Source organism: Cherax quadricarinatus, chromosome 13 (assembly GCF_038502225.1).
Source record: "Cherax quadricarinatus isolate ZL_2023a chromosome 13, ASM3850222v1, whole genome shotgun sequence".
NCBI classification, from domain to species: domain Eukaryota; kingdom Metazoa; phylum Arthropoda; class Malacostraca; order Decapoda; family Parastacidae; genus Cherax; species Cherax quadricarinatus.
Window position 1 is genome coordinate 18,265,237 of NC_091304.1, and position 17,633 is coordinate 18,282,869.

General features: G+C 40.4%; 1 protein-coding gene across 10 annotated transcripts in view; it reads left to right on the plus strand.

Moving 5' to 3' along the window:
- Positions 1-17,633, plus strand: part of LOC128688508 (utrophin) — a gene marked incomplete at its 5' end in the record, with an annotated part of 1,206,544 nt that overhangs the window by 382,367 nt on the left and 806,544 nt on the right. For all 10 annotated transcript variants that reach the window (XM_070084560.1, XM_070084566.1, XM_070084565.1 and 7 more), the window contains 1 exon segment: positions 13,622-13,720. In XM_070084560.1, coding sequence (XP_069940661.1) covers positions 13,622-13,720 — 99 coding nt within the window.

The following is a 17,633-nucleotide window of genomic DNA, read 5'->3' on the forward strand; positions in this document are numbered from 1 at the left end:
CTACTCCCAGGTCCCTTACATTAGTTTTCCGCTCTATTGTATGGCCGGAGTCAGTAGTATACTCTGTTCTAGTTATTATCTCCTCCAGTTTTCCATAACGGAGTAGTTGGAATTTGTCCTCATTGAACATCATATTGTTTACCGTTGCCCATTGGAAAACTTTGTTTATATCTTCTTGGAGATTAACCGCGTCCTCAGCAGATGACAGCCTCATGCAGATCCTAGTATCATCCGCAAAGGATGATACGGTGCTGTGGTGTATATCTCTGTTTATGTCTGATATGAGGATAAGGAATAAGATGGGGGCGAGTACTGTGCCTTGTGGAACAGAGCTCTTCACTATGGCAGCCTCCGATTTAACTCTGTTGACCACTATTCTTTGTGTTCGATTTGTTAGGAAGTTGAAGATCCATCTCCCCACTTTCCCAGTTATTCGGAAAAGACATTTTTCTAACAGTCGGAATGGAGAGGCTTCGACCCCATGGCAAGTCAGTTTTTTCTTTTAGTATACCACCAGAGCTAATACTGTTGCTGTATTTTGCATGAGAATCTGCACGTGTCACTTAATGAGATATCATGGCTTTGTGTGGAGGAAAACCCAATATTATCTCCCCCGTCTGTGCTACTACTTTATCGATTATTGCATAATTATCTTATTCGGTATCGAAATTTGAAGTTCGCGAGTATTGCGTTGTACTTGCTGGCGAATGGCGCTGTATTTTTCTCTGTTTGACAGCCTCAAGTATTGAATTTTGAAGCAGTCGAGTGATATTGGGTGTTTTGTGGATCCCGGTGATTACAATGCGAGCAGTCACGACGAGCAATTTAAAATTATTTGCATTTCTGACGTAGTTTTGTGTTGGGTAAGGGAGGGTGTGACTGCACCAACTAGAATAGGCTTATAAAGCAAATAGATATAGAGTTGCAGGTTGTGCTAACTTGTAAAACTTATTAAACGTTTGAACCATTTGGTTATTCAGTACTTTTAACATAAAAATACATACTTATGACCTGTTTCACAAGGGTTCTTCCCAGGTAGCCCGTCCTGAGGCCAAGCTACCCAGTTGATCGTCTGGTCAGTTAGGTGGCCCGCAGGCCCAAATGGCTATTGCAAGCCTGATTAGGCACTAGCAGCATATAGTGGTCTAGTTCCCTTTTGAAAACGTCTCCGTTTCTTCATGCCAGTTTTTAACGTCACTGAGAATTTGTTTTCACCATAAACAGTTTTCAGTTGTCGTCAGAAAATCTACTATCGATACCACTGTGCTGCTATCGTGACTAATTTACTGTCAAAAAGGATTTATCGTGATCATATCATTATCAGAACTCTTAGAGATCAATTAATAGCAGTCTAAACAGTTTCCAAAATTCGTTCCTGTTTATGATGTATAAATTGCAGCCGATTTTGACGAAAGCTAAAATATTCCGCTGAGCCGAAATATGACTTGGGAAGAATTTAATAATACACTGGACAAATAATAATTTTTAAATTTTCTTGGGTAGAATAGTTTGTGGGTGAGTTGTGCAAAGGACCTATCCAAATTGGGTTGGCGCGCGTCAGGTGTTTAACCGTTGTGGGATCTGATAGTGAGGTGCTGGCCAGACCCCTTATATAGCTTCCTTGGATGCTTTACTTTCATAGTTCCTTGATAATGTGAGTAGTCACGAAAGCGCTTGGAATTTCTCTATTCTTTCAGAGTGGTTGTTTTGTACATACATACATACATACATACATACATACATACATACATACATACATACATACATACATACATACATACATCACTGAGTACATTTACATTGTAGCCATATGCATAATACAGTATTGTAATAATTGAGGCACTGTGGGACTATTAAGGGTCTAGCACTTCCTCATGAATATAATAATGATACTACACTTATGGCATATCCTCGTGTATCTAAAGTTTTTGAAATGTTTATCTAATATAACTAGTCATATTTCATGAGCTATTATTCCGTCTGTGACCAAGAATAATAATAATGATAGAGCTTTACAAATTAGGATCAGTTTTCAAAAACCTGCATGCCAATCAGTTACATAATTGTCTTGCTGCCAAGGTTATCATCCTTATTGTAAGATCAACACTGAAAGTATGTGCATGCATGTGGAGTCCATATGATATGGCTTACTGAATAGCAAAAGTCACTGTTTTGTGGTGTTATAATGATGGAACATGACAAGGTTTATTGCATGTACATATTACTTTTTTTTACTTTTTATAATATTCTGATAAAGGTTATTGCATGAAATTTTCTTGTAGTCTTGTTATACAGGATTGGGCTTATTGTATGGATTTTTTTTGTATTATGATAAGGCTTATTGCATGGAATTTCCTTGTAATTTTTTGATAAGACCTTTAAGCTACGAGTTATTGCATAAAATTCCTTCTTCTATTCTTATGATAAAATTGTATAATAATGCTTATTGCATAGATTTCATTTTAATGTTCTTTTGAAAAAGGGGCAAATTGTAATTGCTGTAAAAATAAGTTGAGCAACTGTTTGCTTCATTGGGCTATCCTATAATAATAATAATAATAATAATAATAATAATAATAATAATAATAATAATAATAATAATTAATATACAGCCTGTCCTCACTTTACGGCAGAGTTCTGTTCCTAGGACCACATCGGTAAACGAATTCGCCGTTAAGTGAGGAGCATACTATAATGGTAGTGGGTTTGTGTCGACCTTCTTTGATATTGTTTTAATGTCACCTTTGCATCTTTTATAACATTTCTGGTATTTTTTTAAATGTTTGTGGTAGTGTACTGTATATTGTAATAAACAGGATAGAGAAAATCAGGTCTGATATATATTATTTAGGTATGTATACTGGTCAGAGAGCCCGTCGTAAGTCCAAGGCGTCAGCAAACAAATACGTCACTAAGTGAGGAGAGGCTGTAATATAATACAGTGGTACCCTGAGTTTCGGCCATAATTCATTCCAGAAGGCTGTTCGAGTACCGTTACCAAACAAATTTGTTTCCATAAGGAACAATGGAAATTAGATTACTCAGTTTCAGCCCTCCAAAAATACACTTACAAAAGCACTTACAATAATACACTCATATAATTGTTCGAGTTGGGAGCTGTACGAAACTCAGGGTACCATTGTATTTTCATTTCTACAAGTACATGTACAAGGTGTACAGGCCTAGCTGACATCAGTGGCATACTACTATATAGAAAGCCCCTTGTTGTGCAGAGCATTTTGGGCACATTAGGTCAATTTGTGTGTCAGGATGTGACTCAAACCTTTTGATTAACACCCAGGTACCCATTTTTCTGATGGGTGAACATGGACAACAGGTGTAAGGAACACATCCAATGTTTCCACCCTTGCTGGGAATCGAACCTGTACCCTCAGTATCTGAAGTGAGAGCTTTGCCAACTAGGCTACAAGCCACCTATATCTTCAGCATTTATTGCTGTTGTATGCCTATAATAATGTGCCTAATGCAAACATTGTAAAAATTGAAACTAATTTGTAAAAAATCTGAGTATTTAGCCAGAATAAAAATTGCTTTATTGTGTATTATTGTAAGTGCGTGTCGTATGAGGCGACTAAAATGCCGGGAGCAATGGGCTAGTAACCCCTTCTCCTGTAGACATTTACTAAAAAAGAGAAGAAGAAAAACTTTATAAAACTGGGATGCTTAAATGTGCGTGGATGTAGTGCGGATGACAAGAAACAGATGATTGCTGATGTTATGAATGAAAAGAAGTTGGATGTCCTGGCCCTAAGCGAAACAAAGCTGAAGGGGGTAGGGGAGTTTCAGTGGGGGGAAATAAATGGGATTAAATCTGGAGTATCTGAGAGAGTTAGAGCAAAGGAAGGGGTAGCAGTAATGTTAAATGATCAGTTATGGAAGGAGAAAAGAGAATATGAATGTGTAAATTCAAGAATTATGTGGATTAAAGTAAAGGTTGGATGCGAAAAGTGGGTCATAATAAGCGTGTATGCACCTGGAGAAGAGAGGAATGTAGAGGAGAGAGAGAGATTTTGGGAGATGTTAAGTGAATGTATAGGAGCCTTTGAACCAAGTGAGAGAGTAATTGTGGTTGGGGACCTGAATGCTAAAGTAGGAGAAACTTTTAGAGAGGGTGTGGTAGGTAAGTTTGGGGTGCCAGGTGTAAATGATAATGGGAGCCCTTTGATTGAACTTTGTATAGAAAGGGGTTTAGTTATAGGTAATACATATTTTAAGAAAAAGTGGATAAATAAGTATACAAGATATGATGTAGGGCGAAATGACAGTAGTTTGTTGGATTATGTATTGGTAGATAAAAGACTGTTGAGTAGACTTCAGGATGTACATGTTTATAGAGGGGCCACAGATATATCAGATCACTTTCTAGTTGTAGCTACACTGAGAGTAAAAGGTAGATGGGATACAAGGAGAATAGAAGCATCAGGGAAGAGAGAGGTGAAGGTTTATAAACTAAAAGAGGAGGCAGTTAGGGTAAGATATAAACAGCTATTGGAGGATAGATGGGCTAATGAGAGCATAGGCAATGGGGTCGAAGAGGTATGGGGTAGGTTTAAAAATATAGTGTTAGAGTGTTCAGCAGAAGTTTGTGGTTACAGGAAAGTGGGTGCGGGAGGGAAGAGGAGCGATTGGTGGAATGATGATGTAAAGAGAGTAGTAAGGGAGAAAAAGTTAGCATATGAGAAGTTTTTACAAAGTAGAAGTGATGCAAGGAGCGAAGAGTATATGGAGAAAAAGAGAGAGGTTAAGAGAGTGGTGAAGCAATGTAAAAAGAGAGCAAATGAGAGAGTGGGTGAGATGTTATCAACAAATTTTGTTGAAAATAAGAAAAAGTTTTGGAGTGAGATTAACAAGTTAAGAAAGCCTAGAGAACAAATGGATTTGTCAGTTAAAAATAGGAGAGGAGAGTTATTAAATGGAGAGTTAGAGGTATTGGGAAGATGGAGGGAATGTTTTGAGGAATTGTTAAATGTTGATGAAGATAGGGAAGCTGAGATTTCGTGTATAGGACAAGGAGGAATAACATCTTGTAGGAGTGAGGAAGAGCCAGTTGTGAGTGTGGGGGAAGTTCGTGAGGCAGTAGGTAAAATGAAAGGGGGTAAGGCAGCCGGGATTGATGGGATAAAGATAGAAATGTTAAAAGCAGGTGGGGATATAGTTTTGGAGTGGTTGGTGCAATTATTTAATAAATGTATGGAAGAGGGTAAGGTACCTAGGGATTGGCAGAGAGCATGCATAGTTCCTTTGTATAAAGGCAAAGGGGATAAAAGAGAGTGCAAAAATTATAGGGGGATAAGTCTGCTGAGTATACCTGGTAAAGTGTATGGTAGAGTTATTATTGAAAGAATTAAGAGTAAGACGGAGAATAGGATAGCAGATGAACAAGGAGGCCTTAGGAAAGGTAGGGGGTGTGTGGACCAGGTGTTTACAGTGAAACATATAGATAAGGCTAAAGAGGTCTTTGTGGCATTTATGGATTTGGAAAAGGCGTATGACAGGGTGGATAGGGGGCAATGTGGCAGATGTTGCAAGTGTATGGTGTAGGAGGTAGGTTACTGAAAGCAGTGAAGAGTTTTTACGAGGATAGTGAGGCTCAAGTTAGAGTATGTAGGAAAGAGGGAAATTATTTCCCAGTAAAAGTAGGCCTTAGACAAGGATGTGTGATGTCACCGTGGTTGTTTAATATATTTATAGATGGGGTTGTAAGATAAGTAAATGCGAGGGTCTTGGCAAGAGGCGTGGAGTTAAAAGATAAAGAATCACACACAAAGTGGGAGTTGTCACAGCTGCTCTTTGCTGATGACACTGTGCTCTTGGGAGATTCTGAAGAGAAGTTGCAGAGATTGGTGGATGAATTTGGTAGGGTGTGCAAAAGAAGAAAATTAAAGGTGAATACAGGAAAGAGTAAGGTTATGAGGATAACAAAAAGATTAGGTGATGAAAGATTGAATATCAGATTGGAGGGATAGAGTATGGAGGAGGTGAATGTATTCAGATATTTGGGAGTGGACGTGTCAGCGGATGGGTCTATGAAAGATGAGGTGAATCATAGAATTGATGAGGGGAAAAGAGTGAGTGGTGCACTTAGGAGTCTGTGGAGACAAAGAACTTTGTCCTTGGAGGCAAAGAGGGGAATGTATGAGAGTATAGTTTTACCAACGCTCTTATATGGGTGTGAAGCATGGGTGATGAATGTTGCAGCGAGGAGAAGGCTGGAGGCAGTGGAGATGTCATGTCTGAGGGCAATGTGTGGTGTGAATATAATGCAGAGAATTCGTAGTTTGGAAGTTAGGAGGAGGTGCGGGATTACCAAAACTGTTGTCCAGAGGGCTGAGGAAGGGTTGTTGAGGTGGTTCGGACATGTAGAGAGAATGGAGCGAAACAGAATGACTTCAAGAGTGTATCAGTCTGTAGTGGAAGGAAGGCGGGGTAGGGGTCGGCCTAGGAAAGGTTGGAGAGAGGGGGTAAAGGAGGTTTTGTGTGCGAGGGGCTTGGACTTCCAGCAGGCATGCATGAGCGTGTTTGATAGGAGTGAATGGAGACAAATGGTTTTTAATACTTGACGTGCTGTTGGAGTGTGAGCAAAGTAACATTTATGAAGGGGTTCAGGGAAACCGGCAGGCCGGACTTGAGTCCTGGAGATGGGAAGTACAGTGCCTGCACTCTGAAGGAGGGGTGTTAATGTTGCAGTTTAAAAACTGTAGTGTAAAGCACCCTTCTGGCAAGACAGTGATGGAGTGAATGATGGTGAAAGTTTTTCTTTTTCGGGGCACCCTGCCTTGGTGGGAATCGGCCAGTGTGATAAAAAAAAATTGCTTTGAATTATTGCCTGGATTTTTTTTATTCTTATTGCATATATCACTCACTACGAAAGCAAAAGACTTGGCAGACGATGCACCATCCCCTCAATGAAAAGCAGGGGTGTCACTAGCACGTTCAGAGACCATACAATAAGTGTCAGGGGCCCGAGACTGTTCAACTGCCTCCCAGCACACATAAGGGGGATTACCAATAGACCCCTGGCAGTCTTCAAGCTGGCACTGGACAAGCGCCTAAAGTCAGTTCCTGATCAGCCGGGCTGTGGCTCGTACGTTGGTTTGCGTGCAGCCAGCAGCAACAGGTTGCAACACTAGGGTTGGAAACAGTAAATGTATAAAAGGCATTCAGCATGAAGTTATAAATAAAGACAATAGAACAGGTCAGCAAACAAAGGGGGACAGCAGAGGGCAGCAAGGGACTAGCTCCCTTAAGGTTTACTATACTAATAGCAGGAGTGTTAGAAATAAGATAGATGAGCTAAGATTAATTGCAAGTGCAGGAAACATAGATATTATTGCTATAACAGAGACCTGGCTCAATCTGAAAGATAGAGAGATGCCCTCTGAATGTCACATACAAGGCTATAAATTATTCCACACTGACAGGGTCAACAGGAAAGGTGGTGGAGTAGCGATGTATGTCAGAGACAATTTAAATTGTTGTGTTAGACAAGATATTAAATTAGAAGCGTCAGCCACTGAATCTGTTTGGTTACAGCTTCTCGAGGGCCGAGAAAAACTAATTTTGGGTGTGATTTACAGGGCCCCAAATCTTGATAGGGAGTGCAGTAAACTTCTATGGGACGAAATTCCTAAGGCATCTACATACGAAAATGTTGTGCTAATGGGAGATTTCAACTATAGACAGATTGACTGGAGCAATTTGACAGGAAATTTAGAGTCGGGTGACTTTCTTGATACGATCCAGGATTGTTTTTTAAAACAGTTTGTGACAGAGCCAACTAGGGGAAATAACCTCCTTGACTTGGTTCTTGCCAGTAGGGAAACACTAATTAATAATCTTGAGGTTAATGATGAGCTTGGGGAGAGTGATCACAAATCACTCAGTTTTAACATATCATGGAATTCCCCTAATAATGGCAATCAAGTCTCCGTCCCTGACTTTCGCTTGGCTGATTTCATAGGACTGAAAAATTACTTAGGTGGGCTGAACTGGAATGACCTGACTAGGGGTCAGGTAGGTGGTGATGGTTGCCGATATGATGCTTTCCAGGGCATAGTTCTAGCTGCTCAGTCAAATTATGTTCCAAATAGGGAAATCAGATCAAACAAAAATGATCCTAAATGGATGAACAATAGATTAAAATATCTGATTGGTCAAAAGAGAGGCATATATAGGCAAATCAAAAGAGGAGAGGGGCAATTAAGAAATCGATATATTCAGTTAAAGAGAGAAATAAAAAAGGGAATTAGAAAAGCAAATAGAGATTATGAGGTTAAAGTTGCAAGAGAATCGAAGACTAACCCAAAAGGATTCTTTCAGGTATACAGAAGTAAGATCAGGGACAAGATAGGCCCACTCAAAAGTTCCTCGGGTCAGCTCACTGACAGTGATAAGGAAATGTGTAGAATTTTTAACACATACTTCCTCTCAGTTTTTACACAGGAGGATACCAGCGATATTCCAGTAATGATAAATTATGTAGAACAGGACGATAATAAACTGTGCACTATTAGGGTCACAAGTGACATGGTCCTTAGGCAAATAGATAAATTAAAACCTAACAAATCCCCAGGCCCTGATGAACTGTATGCAAGGGTTCTAAAGGAATGTAAAGAGGAGCTTAGCACACCTTTGGCTAATCTTTTCAACATATCACTACAAACTGGCATGGTGCCAGATAAGTGGAAAATGGCAAATGTGATACCTATTTTCAAAACAGGTGACAGGTCCTTAGCTTCGAACTATAGACCAATAAGCCTAACCTCCATAGTGGGAAAATTTATGGAATCAATAATTGCCGAGGCAGTTCGTAGCCACCTTGAAAAGCATAAATTAATCAACGAATCTCAGCATGGTTTTACAAAGGGGCGTTCCTGCCTTACGAATTTATTAACTTTTTTCACTAAGGTATTTGAGGAGGTAGATCATGGTAATGAATATGATATTGTGTATATGGACTTCAGTAAGGCTTTTGACAGGGTCCCACATCAGAGACTATTGAGGAAAATTAAAGCACATGGAATAGGAGGAGAAATTTTTTCCTGGATAGAGGCATGGTTGACAAATAGGCAGCAGAGAGTTTGCATAAATGGGGAGAAATCAGAGTGGGGAAGTGTCACGAGCGGTGTTCCACAGGGGTCAGTGTTGGGCCCCCTGCTGTTCACAATCTACATAAACGACATAGATGAGGGCATAAAGAGCGACATCGGCAAGTTTGCCGATGACACCAAAATAGGCCGTCGAATTCATTCTGACGAGGACATTCGAGCACTCCAGGAAGATTTGAATAGACTGATGCAGTGGTCGGAGAAGTGGCAGATGCAGTTTAATATAGACAAATGCAAAGTTCTAAATGTTGGACAGGACAATAACCATGCCACATATAAACTAAATAATGTAGATCTTAATATTACGGATTGCGAAAAAGATTTAGGAGTTCTGGTTAGCAGTAATCTGAAACCAAGACAACAGTGCATAAGTGTTCGCAATAAAGCTAATAGAATCCTTGGCTTCATATCAAGAAGCATAAATAATAGGAGTCCTCAGGTTGTTCTTCAACTCTATACATCCTTGGTTAGGCCTCATTTAGATTATGCTGCACAGTTTTGGTCACCGTATTACAGAATGGATATAAATTCTCTGGAAAATGTACAAAGGAGGATGACAAAGATGATCCCATGTATCAGAAACCTTCCCTATGAGGATAGACTAAGGGCCCTGAAACTGCACTCTCTAGAAAGACGTAGAATTAGGGGGGATATGATTGAGGTGTATAAATGGAAGACAGGAATAAATAAAGGGGATGTAAATAGTGTGCTGAAAATATCTAGCCTAGACAGGACTCGCAGCAATGGTTTTAAGTTGGAAAAATTCAGATTCAGGAGGGATATAGGAAAGTACTGGTTTGGTAATAGAGTTGTGGATGAGTGGAACAAACTCCCAAGTACCGTTATAGAGGCCAGAACGTTGTGTAGCTTTAAAAATAGGTTGGATAAATACATGAGTAGATGTGGGTGGGTGTGAGTTAGACCTGATAGCTTGTGCTACCAGGTCGGTTGCCGTGTTCCTCCCTTAAGTCAATGTGACCTGACCTGACTAGGTTGGGTGCATTGGCTTAAGCCGGTAGGAGACTTGGACCTGCCTCGCATGGGCCAGTAGGCCTTCTGCAGTGTTCCTTCGTTCTTATGTTCTTATGTTCTTAACAGCCTGGTTGATCAGGCTCTGATCCACCAGGAGGCCTGGTCACAGACCGGGCCGCGGGGGCGTTGACCCCCGGAACTTTCTCCAGGTAAACTCCAGGCTAGAGCTAGATTCTCCTAATTTTATACCGCCTTCCTTTCTCCCTCATCCCCCTCACTGTAATGTGACCCAACGTCAGGGGAGAGATACACGTGAGGCAAGGTGGAGGGATCGTCTGGGGGATTTGTGATGGAGGGTGGATGTTGTGATGGAAGGTGGATGGTGTAAAGGATTTGTGATGGAGGGTGGATGGTGTGAGGGAGGATGGATGGTGTGAGGGCGGGAAGGACTAATGAGTGTGTCGGAGTGTGTCAGCTCAGTGTTAGTGGGTGTCATGCTGAGGCTTATCACCGCCCCGCCAGACTTCTCCACCACCACCCACCACCAACACCAACACCATCACCCACCACTACAACAAACACCACACTGCTCAATGAGAACAACTAAAAGAACCAGAGTTCGATTCCTTCGCCGGGTTATTAGACAATCCTTGACAAAATAAAAATGTGAGAAACTCCAAATCTGCCAAGCATAAATGTTAATATTTATGGAAATTATTACTATTAGTAGTAGTAGCAATAGTATTAATATTACTAAAACACTGGCTGTCTCCCACCTGAGGCAAAGAATGGATATATTCATCTTGATTAATTCAGTAGTAGGCAGAAGTATTTTTGATATTACATTATACAGAAAGTGGTAACCCGGTGTGTTATAGAACACTGCGTCAGTAAACTCCAGATCTGCTGGAAGTGTTTCAGTGTTGACTCACAGGTATCCTCACTATGCTGCTTCCAATTATTCAAATAAAACACTACCATCACTACCACCACTCTGTTACCACTTACACACCAGTGTAAGAGTAATGTGGTTTCACTCACTTATACAGGATTACAAATTTGCATTGCACACTTACCTAGATGTGGTTGCAGGGGTCGAGTATCAGTTCCCTGGCTCTGCCTGTCATCTTGCCTCTTGCCAGATTTGCATCCCCTCTTCCAGCCTCGTGGGCTCTATCGTGTGTATTCTTATAACTACGTATGGAGCCTTCCTTCACCACACCTTCGTCAAGGTCATTTTGACCGCCCTGTATGTGTGCGCGCGCAGACTCTCAGATCGCCTACGATACCCAAGAGTGTTGACACCTTTGAGTCTCCTGATGCCACACCTTGGTGGATTTCAATGTTTGACCGCAGTGGATACTAAATGGTAACTTGGGGTGCTACTCTCGATCCGAGGAGCATACGCGGAGTATCACTGAGTGACCTAGGTAATTGTGGCACTGGGAAGCACTTATCCTTTTACCTATTACCTGGATGAGTAGTGGTATTACCAGGGTGTGTAAGGGTGGTAGCCTCTCACCTCCAGGAATAGATATGGTAATGTGGAGGGCTCAGCACCAGATTATTGAGGGCGCCCACCCGGAGCTATGTAAATATGGTGCGCACACTCGTAGACCGCTGCTGCTGCTGCAAATTTCTTCGCCACCACGTTACACCCGTCGCAGGAGGAATGGAGGGTTAGGTCAGCTTGTGTTAACCAGCAGTTGCTGATATTGTTCCTCTCAGAGAAGCACTCATTCATGTGGGAGGTGGAGAGTGAACAACCGACGAGGTGTGGTGAACATTACTGGATCGTTAAATATATAGTGAAGTTTTTCACGATTAATTCCTCAACAAGAGAGGAATCTTTAGACATTGCTGATAACTTTGGTGACCCACGTTGAAGCTCTACCGTTATAGCATCTCTGGATATTGATGACAACAGTGCTACTTGCTCCGACAGTAGAAATGAAATATGAACAGTAGTTACAGCTGTTTTGCCAAGCCCTCAAACCAAAGAAATTGCTCACCTCTTCTCTGCCCCCCCCCCACGTTATCGTTATTACCAACACAATCATGTTGGGGCAGTTGTCACCAGCTCTCATATCATTGCAGTTATCATCAACATCACATTACCACAAGCACCACCACTATCATCATCGCTCATATCACATTTATCATCAGATATCGGTTATCAGTTCAGATGACCCCAGTCATCACCACTAACACCACCACCGCTCTCACAACACCGCCACAAAACACGACATATCCCACACAGCATAGGATGCTCAAGCCCACCTCACCTGTTTGCCACACTTCCGCAAGTACATACTTATAATAGCATAAGAATAGAGAAACAGTGCAACAAGCCTACCCACCCATACTTGGCAGGTCCTCAAATCCATCCCTTTTCACTTATACATTTGAGTATGCTCAACCTAAGTGGAGCAGCATCCACGTGTTGGTTGTTTACCTGCCCCGACGTGGCAGGCGGTCATGTGTAGTGATAACTAATAAACTCGCTCCTAGGCGTAAAATATATCACTTTCTCGTCCTCCACATTATTATCATCATTTATTTAACGAGTAAGGTGGAAAATTTTCATCTTCTTTTCTCGTTCTCTCCTCTTTGCAGAGCCTTAATGAAGTCTGCATTTTTCCCAGCTTCCTCTTATTGTGAACGTTTTTTTTCTCTTAATTAACGGTTATTTTTCCCCCAAGCTGCCAAGTTTAGTTGGGCTTGTATCTTGCGTCGTTTCGTATTTTCATTTTCGCAACCTGCGTATGAACTTTGCAAAACGCACGTTATGCTGCTCGTAAATCTCCACTGCTTTCATAAAACAATTTATTGTGGAAATAATTAAACGGTTTCATTTATACCTTTCGTGTACTTTTATGTGAATATAATTATTATAAGTGCACTTATACTATAAGTATTAACATTTTCATCATCCTTGCATCATAATAAAAAGCATTAACATCGCTATTATCATCCCTCTCACTATCACCATTATCATCGTCATTCCCAGTATTACTGTCATCCACATGATCATCTTTCCATCATTATCATCGTCCTTGTTATCGTTGCAAACAAACAATACAAATAATTTTATTTTTAATAAAATTATAAATATAAAAAAAAAAACTTCAATTTTTGGAAAGACCATAGTGAGCACAGCATTTCGGGCGCTAAGGTATATAATACCAAGAAGTGTATAAAAGAGACACTTATGCAACTTGAAGTAAATTTATTATGGATTATGTAACGTGAAGTAACTTCATTATGGAGACGTCTTGCCCACTATTCTTTTTTTTCAACTAATTGTTGAAATTTTGGTTGGCGAAGTGTTTCCTCATGTTGGATGATAGTCTCTCTGCTTCATTCCTGCCACCTTCATCGTCATCATTCTTCCTATCATTATCTTGGTCATCCTCGTTATCTCCACCATCATCTCAGTCGTCATCGTCATCTCCGTCACGGTTATCATCATTTTGAGTATTTTGGTTTAGCAACTAATTGTATATTTGTTTTCTCCATAGATTCGTGACTGGCTGACGCTGATGGAACAGATGACCCGTCAGCAGACCGTGGTGGTGGGCGACGCTGACGATATCAGACAGCTGACTGAGAAACAAAAGGTAAGAACTCACACGGTGATCATTATTTACCCTCGGGGATTCAGCCAATTAACGACGGTTTTCACGGCATTTAATGGAGAAAAAGAAGAGTATTGATTGAGCTTGGCTTTGGTTAATGGTTACCGTAATAAGGTTTAAAACCTATCGACGACTACACTTTTCTCCACCAGATAAGAATAGTTTAATTACAAAAATATATACGCTGAGAGAAATACACCTCTCGGTGTATATATCCTGTGCTTGAGATTGTGTTAGACTTAAGTTTTCCAGAAGTTAAATACACAAGAGGGAATTGAGCATAAAAAAATATATATATGTAAAATCCAAGAAGAAAAAAATTGTTGAAAAGCAAGGACTCATAGAAGCGTGAAGACTGCAAACCTGAAATATTAGGCGAGGCGTATCAAAAGAATACAGCAATAGCGAAGGAAAACACAAAAGGCTGATGATTTAAATGCAAAAGACAATAAGTAAAATGGGATCTCAGGACACTGAAGAAAGGCAAGCAAGAAATAAACGAAATTCAAATGATAACAGTCAGGTACATAGATCCATATATAAAAACTATATAGATGGGGTAATTAAAAAAATTTAAAATGTATATAAATGACCCAGATATCATCATGGATCTAATAGAAATCAAATTGGAAAGATTTATACTAAGAAGTTTGTACTTGCGTGCATCTATTTTCAAAAACTGAAATGTCGTCTTTAATTCCAACATCAGATAATTTGTGATTGAATTCTTTTCATTACTAAAGAGGTTTTTTAATTTGAAAAGTGTAATTCTGAATTCATATTTATTTTAGAATACATTGCGTGTTGTTGGGTGACTTGTACCTTCTGTGACATCCTGATAATCCATGCTTTTAATCACGCCGATGTTCTTAGAATTTCGTGACGAAATAAATCATTTGAGATTCTCTGGTCGACTGCCATGCGAAGGTCAGGCGAAGAGGGTCAGTATTACAAAATATGTAACGTTTAAAACAGTGGTTATGGGAATATGTTGGTCAGGTTTGTTGTTGAAATCAGGCATGTCTGTAACACAAGAGGAAATAATTCTTTTATCCTAAAGGTGATTTTCGTAGTCCACTAGTATCTCTAATGGTTCAGGAATATTCTTTTTAGCCTGGGAGTGGCCCTAGCCATAACTAGGAGAGGCCCTCAAATCACGACACAGAAATGGTCATAGTTTAATAGTCGCAGTCCAGTCATGATCATTTTGTGCCACCTGGAAGAATCCTCGTGGACTGTTATAACAATTCTTACGCTATAGAAGTATCCTTTGTAGTACACTAACTTTTCCTGTAATGTGGAATTGGTCCTGTTAGTCCAGGAGTGCTCTTCGAGACCCATGAATGACATAGTAATCTTGCAAGTGATCCAGATCGAGTGTCTGAGCTGCTCCTTGGTCTTGTGGAAGCTCTCAGTGATAGCATCATGATGGCCCTTCAGCCAGCAACAAAGATCATCTTTTGTCGTAAAATATTAACTTTCGTTTAAAACCACATTTTCTCTGATAACTACCGCAAATAATGCGATATTTTATGTGTATGCATGTATATATACAGTACGTGCACACATATACGCATGCGCGCGCGTGTGTCTGCAGGTGAGACTGCATGTTTATACGTTTGTGATTTTCTGTTTGTAGTTATTGGATGAAAGCTACGCTTGTTGTGTCCCGTCTTCAGTGTTTAGTTTCTCGTATATTGTTTTAAAATTTACAGTGTTTATACCATATATTACTTCATCTTAGATATCATTTCGGCACTCTGCCATCATCTTATTTTGAGGAAATATATCCTTTTGTGTTTTCGGCATAACTCCTTTTTTTAAGTTTACAGTTCTCTCATTTTGTTCTCCTAACTGAGAATGCTAAAAATCTTTTTCACTTCTTACAACTTTATGATCGTATATTTTGTTGCCAGGTTTCTTTTTTTCCTCCTATTCACCAACGATAGGATTTTAAGTGTTTTCCATCTTCGTATTCATATTTCCTAAGCACTGGGAGCCACTTAGCCAGGGGCGAGGGAAAGTGGGGGAGAGCGTTGTATCAGAAGCAGCGGTGATTGTTTGGTGAGGGGGTTCAGGTGGGCGGGGGGAGGTTATTGAGTTTTGTGACAGTGAGCGAGAGAGGGAGGAATGTGGGAAGGAAGAGGTGGTAGTGAAGCGAAAAGGAAAGGCATGAGGGGAAGAAAATGAGAGGAGGCTGGGATTGGTAAAGAAGAGGTGAAGAAAGTTTTCTTTAGAGTTTATTGGGCAGGTCCACTATTTTGCGAGAGAACATACTGTCATAATGACATATCAGTCCAAATAGCTGACGCACTCTTGGCGAAATCATCTCCATCTATTATTTTTTCAAAATCCTGGTATCATTATATTTACAAATTACTATTATCTAATAACTGAAAAATCTTGCGTGCTTTTGCAAAAGGGAGAAGGAAAACAGGAAGGAGGAGAGAGGAGGAGTATGAGGGTATGGTAGGAAGAGTGGAAGAGGTCGGAGACCTTTTTTTTATTATTTAACAAAATTGGATACATCAGGAGGGGGTCGGAAACCTGGATGGAGACGTGGAAGAGGAGGAGGAGGAGCAGAAGGATCAAAAGAAAAAGGTGGAAGAAGGTGGTAGGAGTAGGGGTGGGCAGGGTCACAGTGGCCAACTTGACAGGGAGTCGCGCCGCCACCTCAAAGGAGGAGGAAATTGAATTCTCGTCTTATTTTCAGCGGCTCCCAGGGTGCGACTAAGCTTTCTCTGGGCGTTTGTGTATGTTTGTGTGACTGATAAAGCTTTCCTTTCTTAGACTGTTATAGCGTCATGTTGACCTGTGTGTGGCACTGTGGATGTGTGCATTGGTCAGTCAGATTAATCACCGTATGGGCTGATCTGTAACTGGATGGGTGACTGCTTGAACACAGCCTCTCCTTTGACTAGGACCCCGATAATTCACGAGCTTCACGTCCTTGACATAGTTTACCACGTCATACCATATGATTTGCGACTTTCTACTGTGCACAAATTCTTTATTTTAATATCCCCTTTGTGATGTGGAGAGATGCTCTGAGCTCTTAGTGCCTCTGGGATCTCACCTGAGTCTAAACACCACAAAGCATACAGAGCTCTCGTGCTAGTGGTAATTTTGCATTTAAGATAAATGACATTCCTGGAGTTTGGACCCTATCGTCTAGTGCATGGGAATTCTATAAATCTATTTTTGGAAATATGTTTGATTTGCATTTACATCAGTTGTATAACTCGAGGAGTGGGGTTTTATGTTGATAAAAGTGTCAGGATATTCTACTTTAAATTCGAGTTGCCTTTTCCTTCCATGGATCAAACCTGATAGCCTTCCATTTCTCAGGCGCTGTATCATCCTTACGGATATAATGCTTCCCCATGAATTTAATAATAATAATAATGGACTGATCACGTCAGAACTACTTCAGCTGTATTCATTGTTATATTCGCCTATATTCGACAGAAGAAGAATCTTGTGTAGGCGAAGCTCTTCGACATTGAAGATACACAAATGCTGCACATGTGGCTTGGCCATCAACTTGTTTGTCTTGTATACTATCAGTAACAAGGATTACTAATAATAATACACAGAGAGTCTCCTCCATGTTATCAAAGCCAAAAATGGCCTCACACAATAACGATAGCCTGCAGATGAGTACGTATAAGCACTTTGTATATACCTGTAGGGTGTTCCGGGTGGTCAGCGCCCCCGCAGAATGGTCCTATTATGCCCAAAATCATTGTCTGTATGTACTATTGATACACACCTGTATCATTAGTACATATAGACAAATGTACATCTGCATTTTCTTGCCTGGCCATCTTTTATTTTCAAGTCTTAGTATAAATAAATTTGGAAGCTACTGTATATGGAAGAAAGATGTGGTATA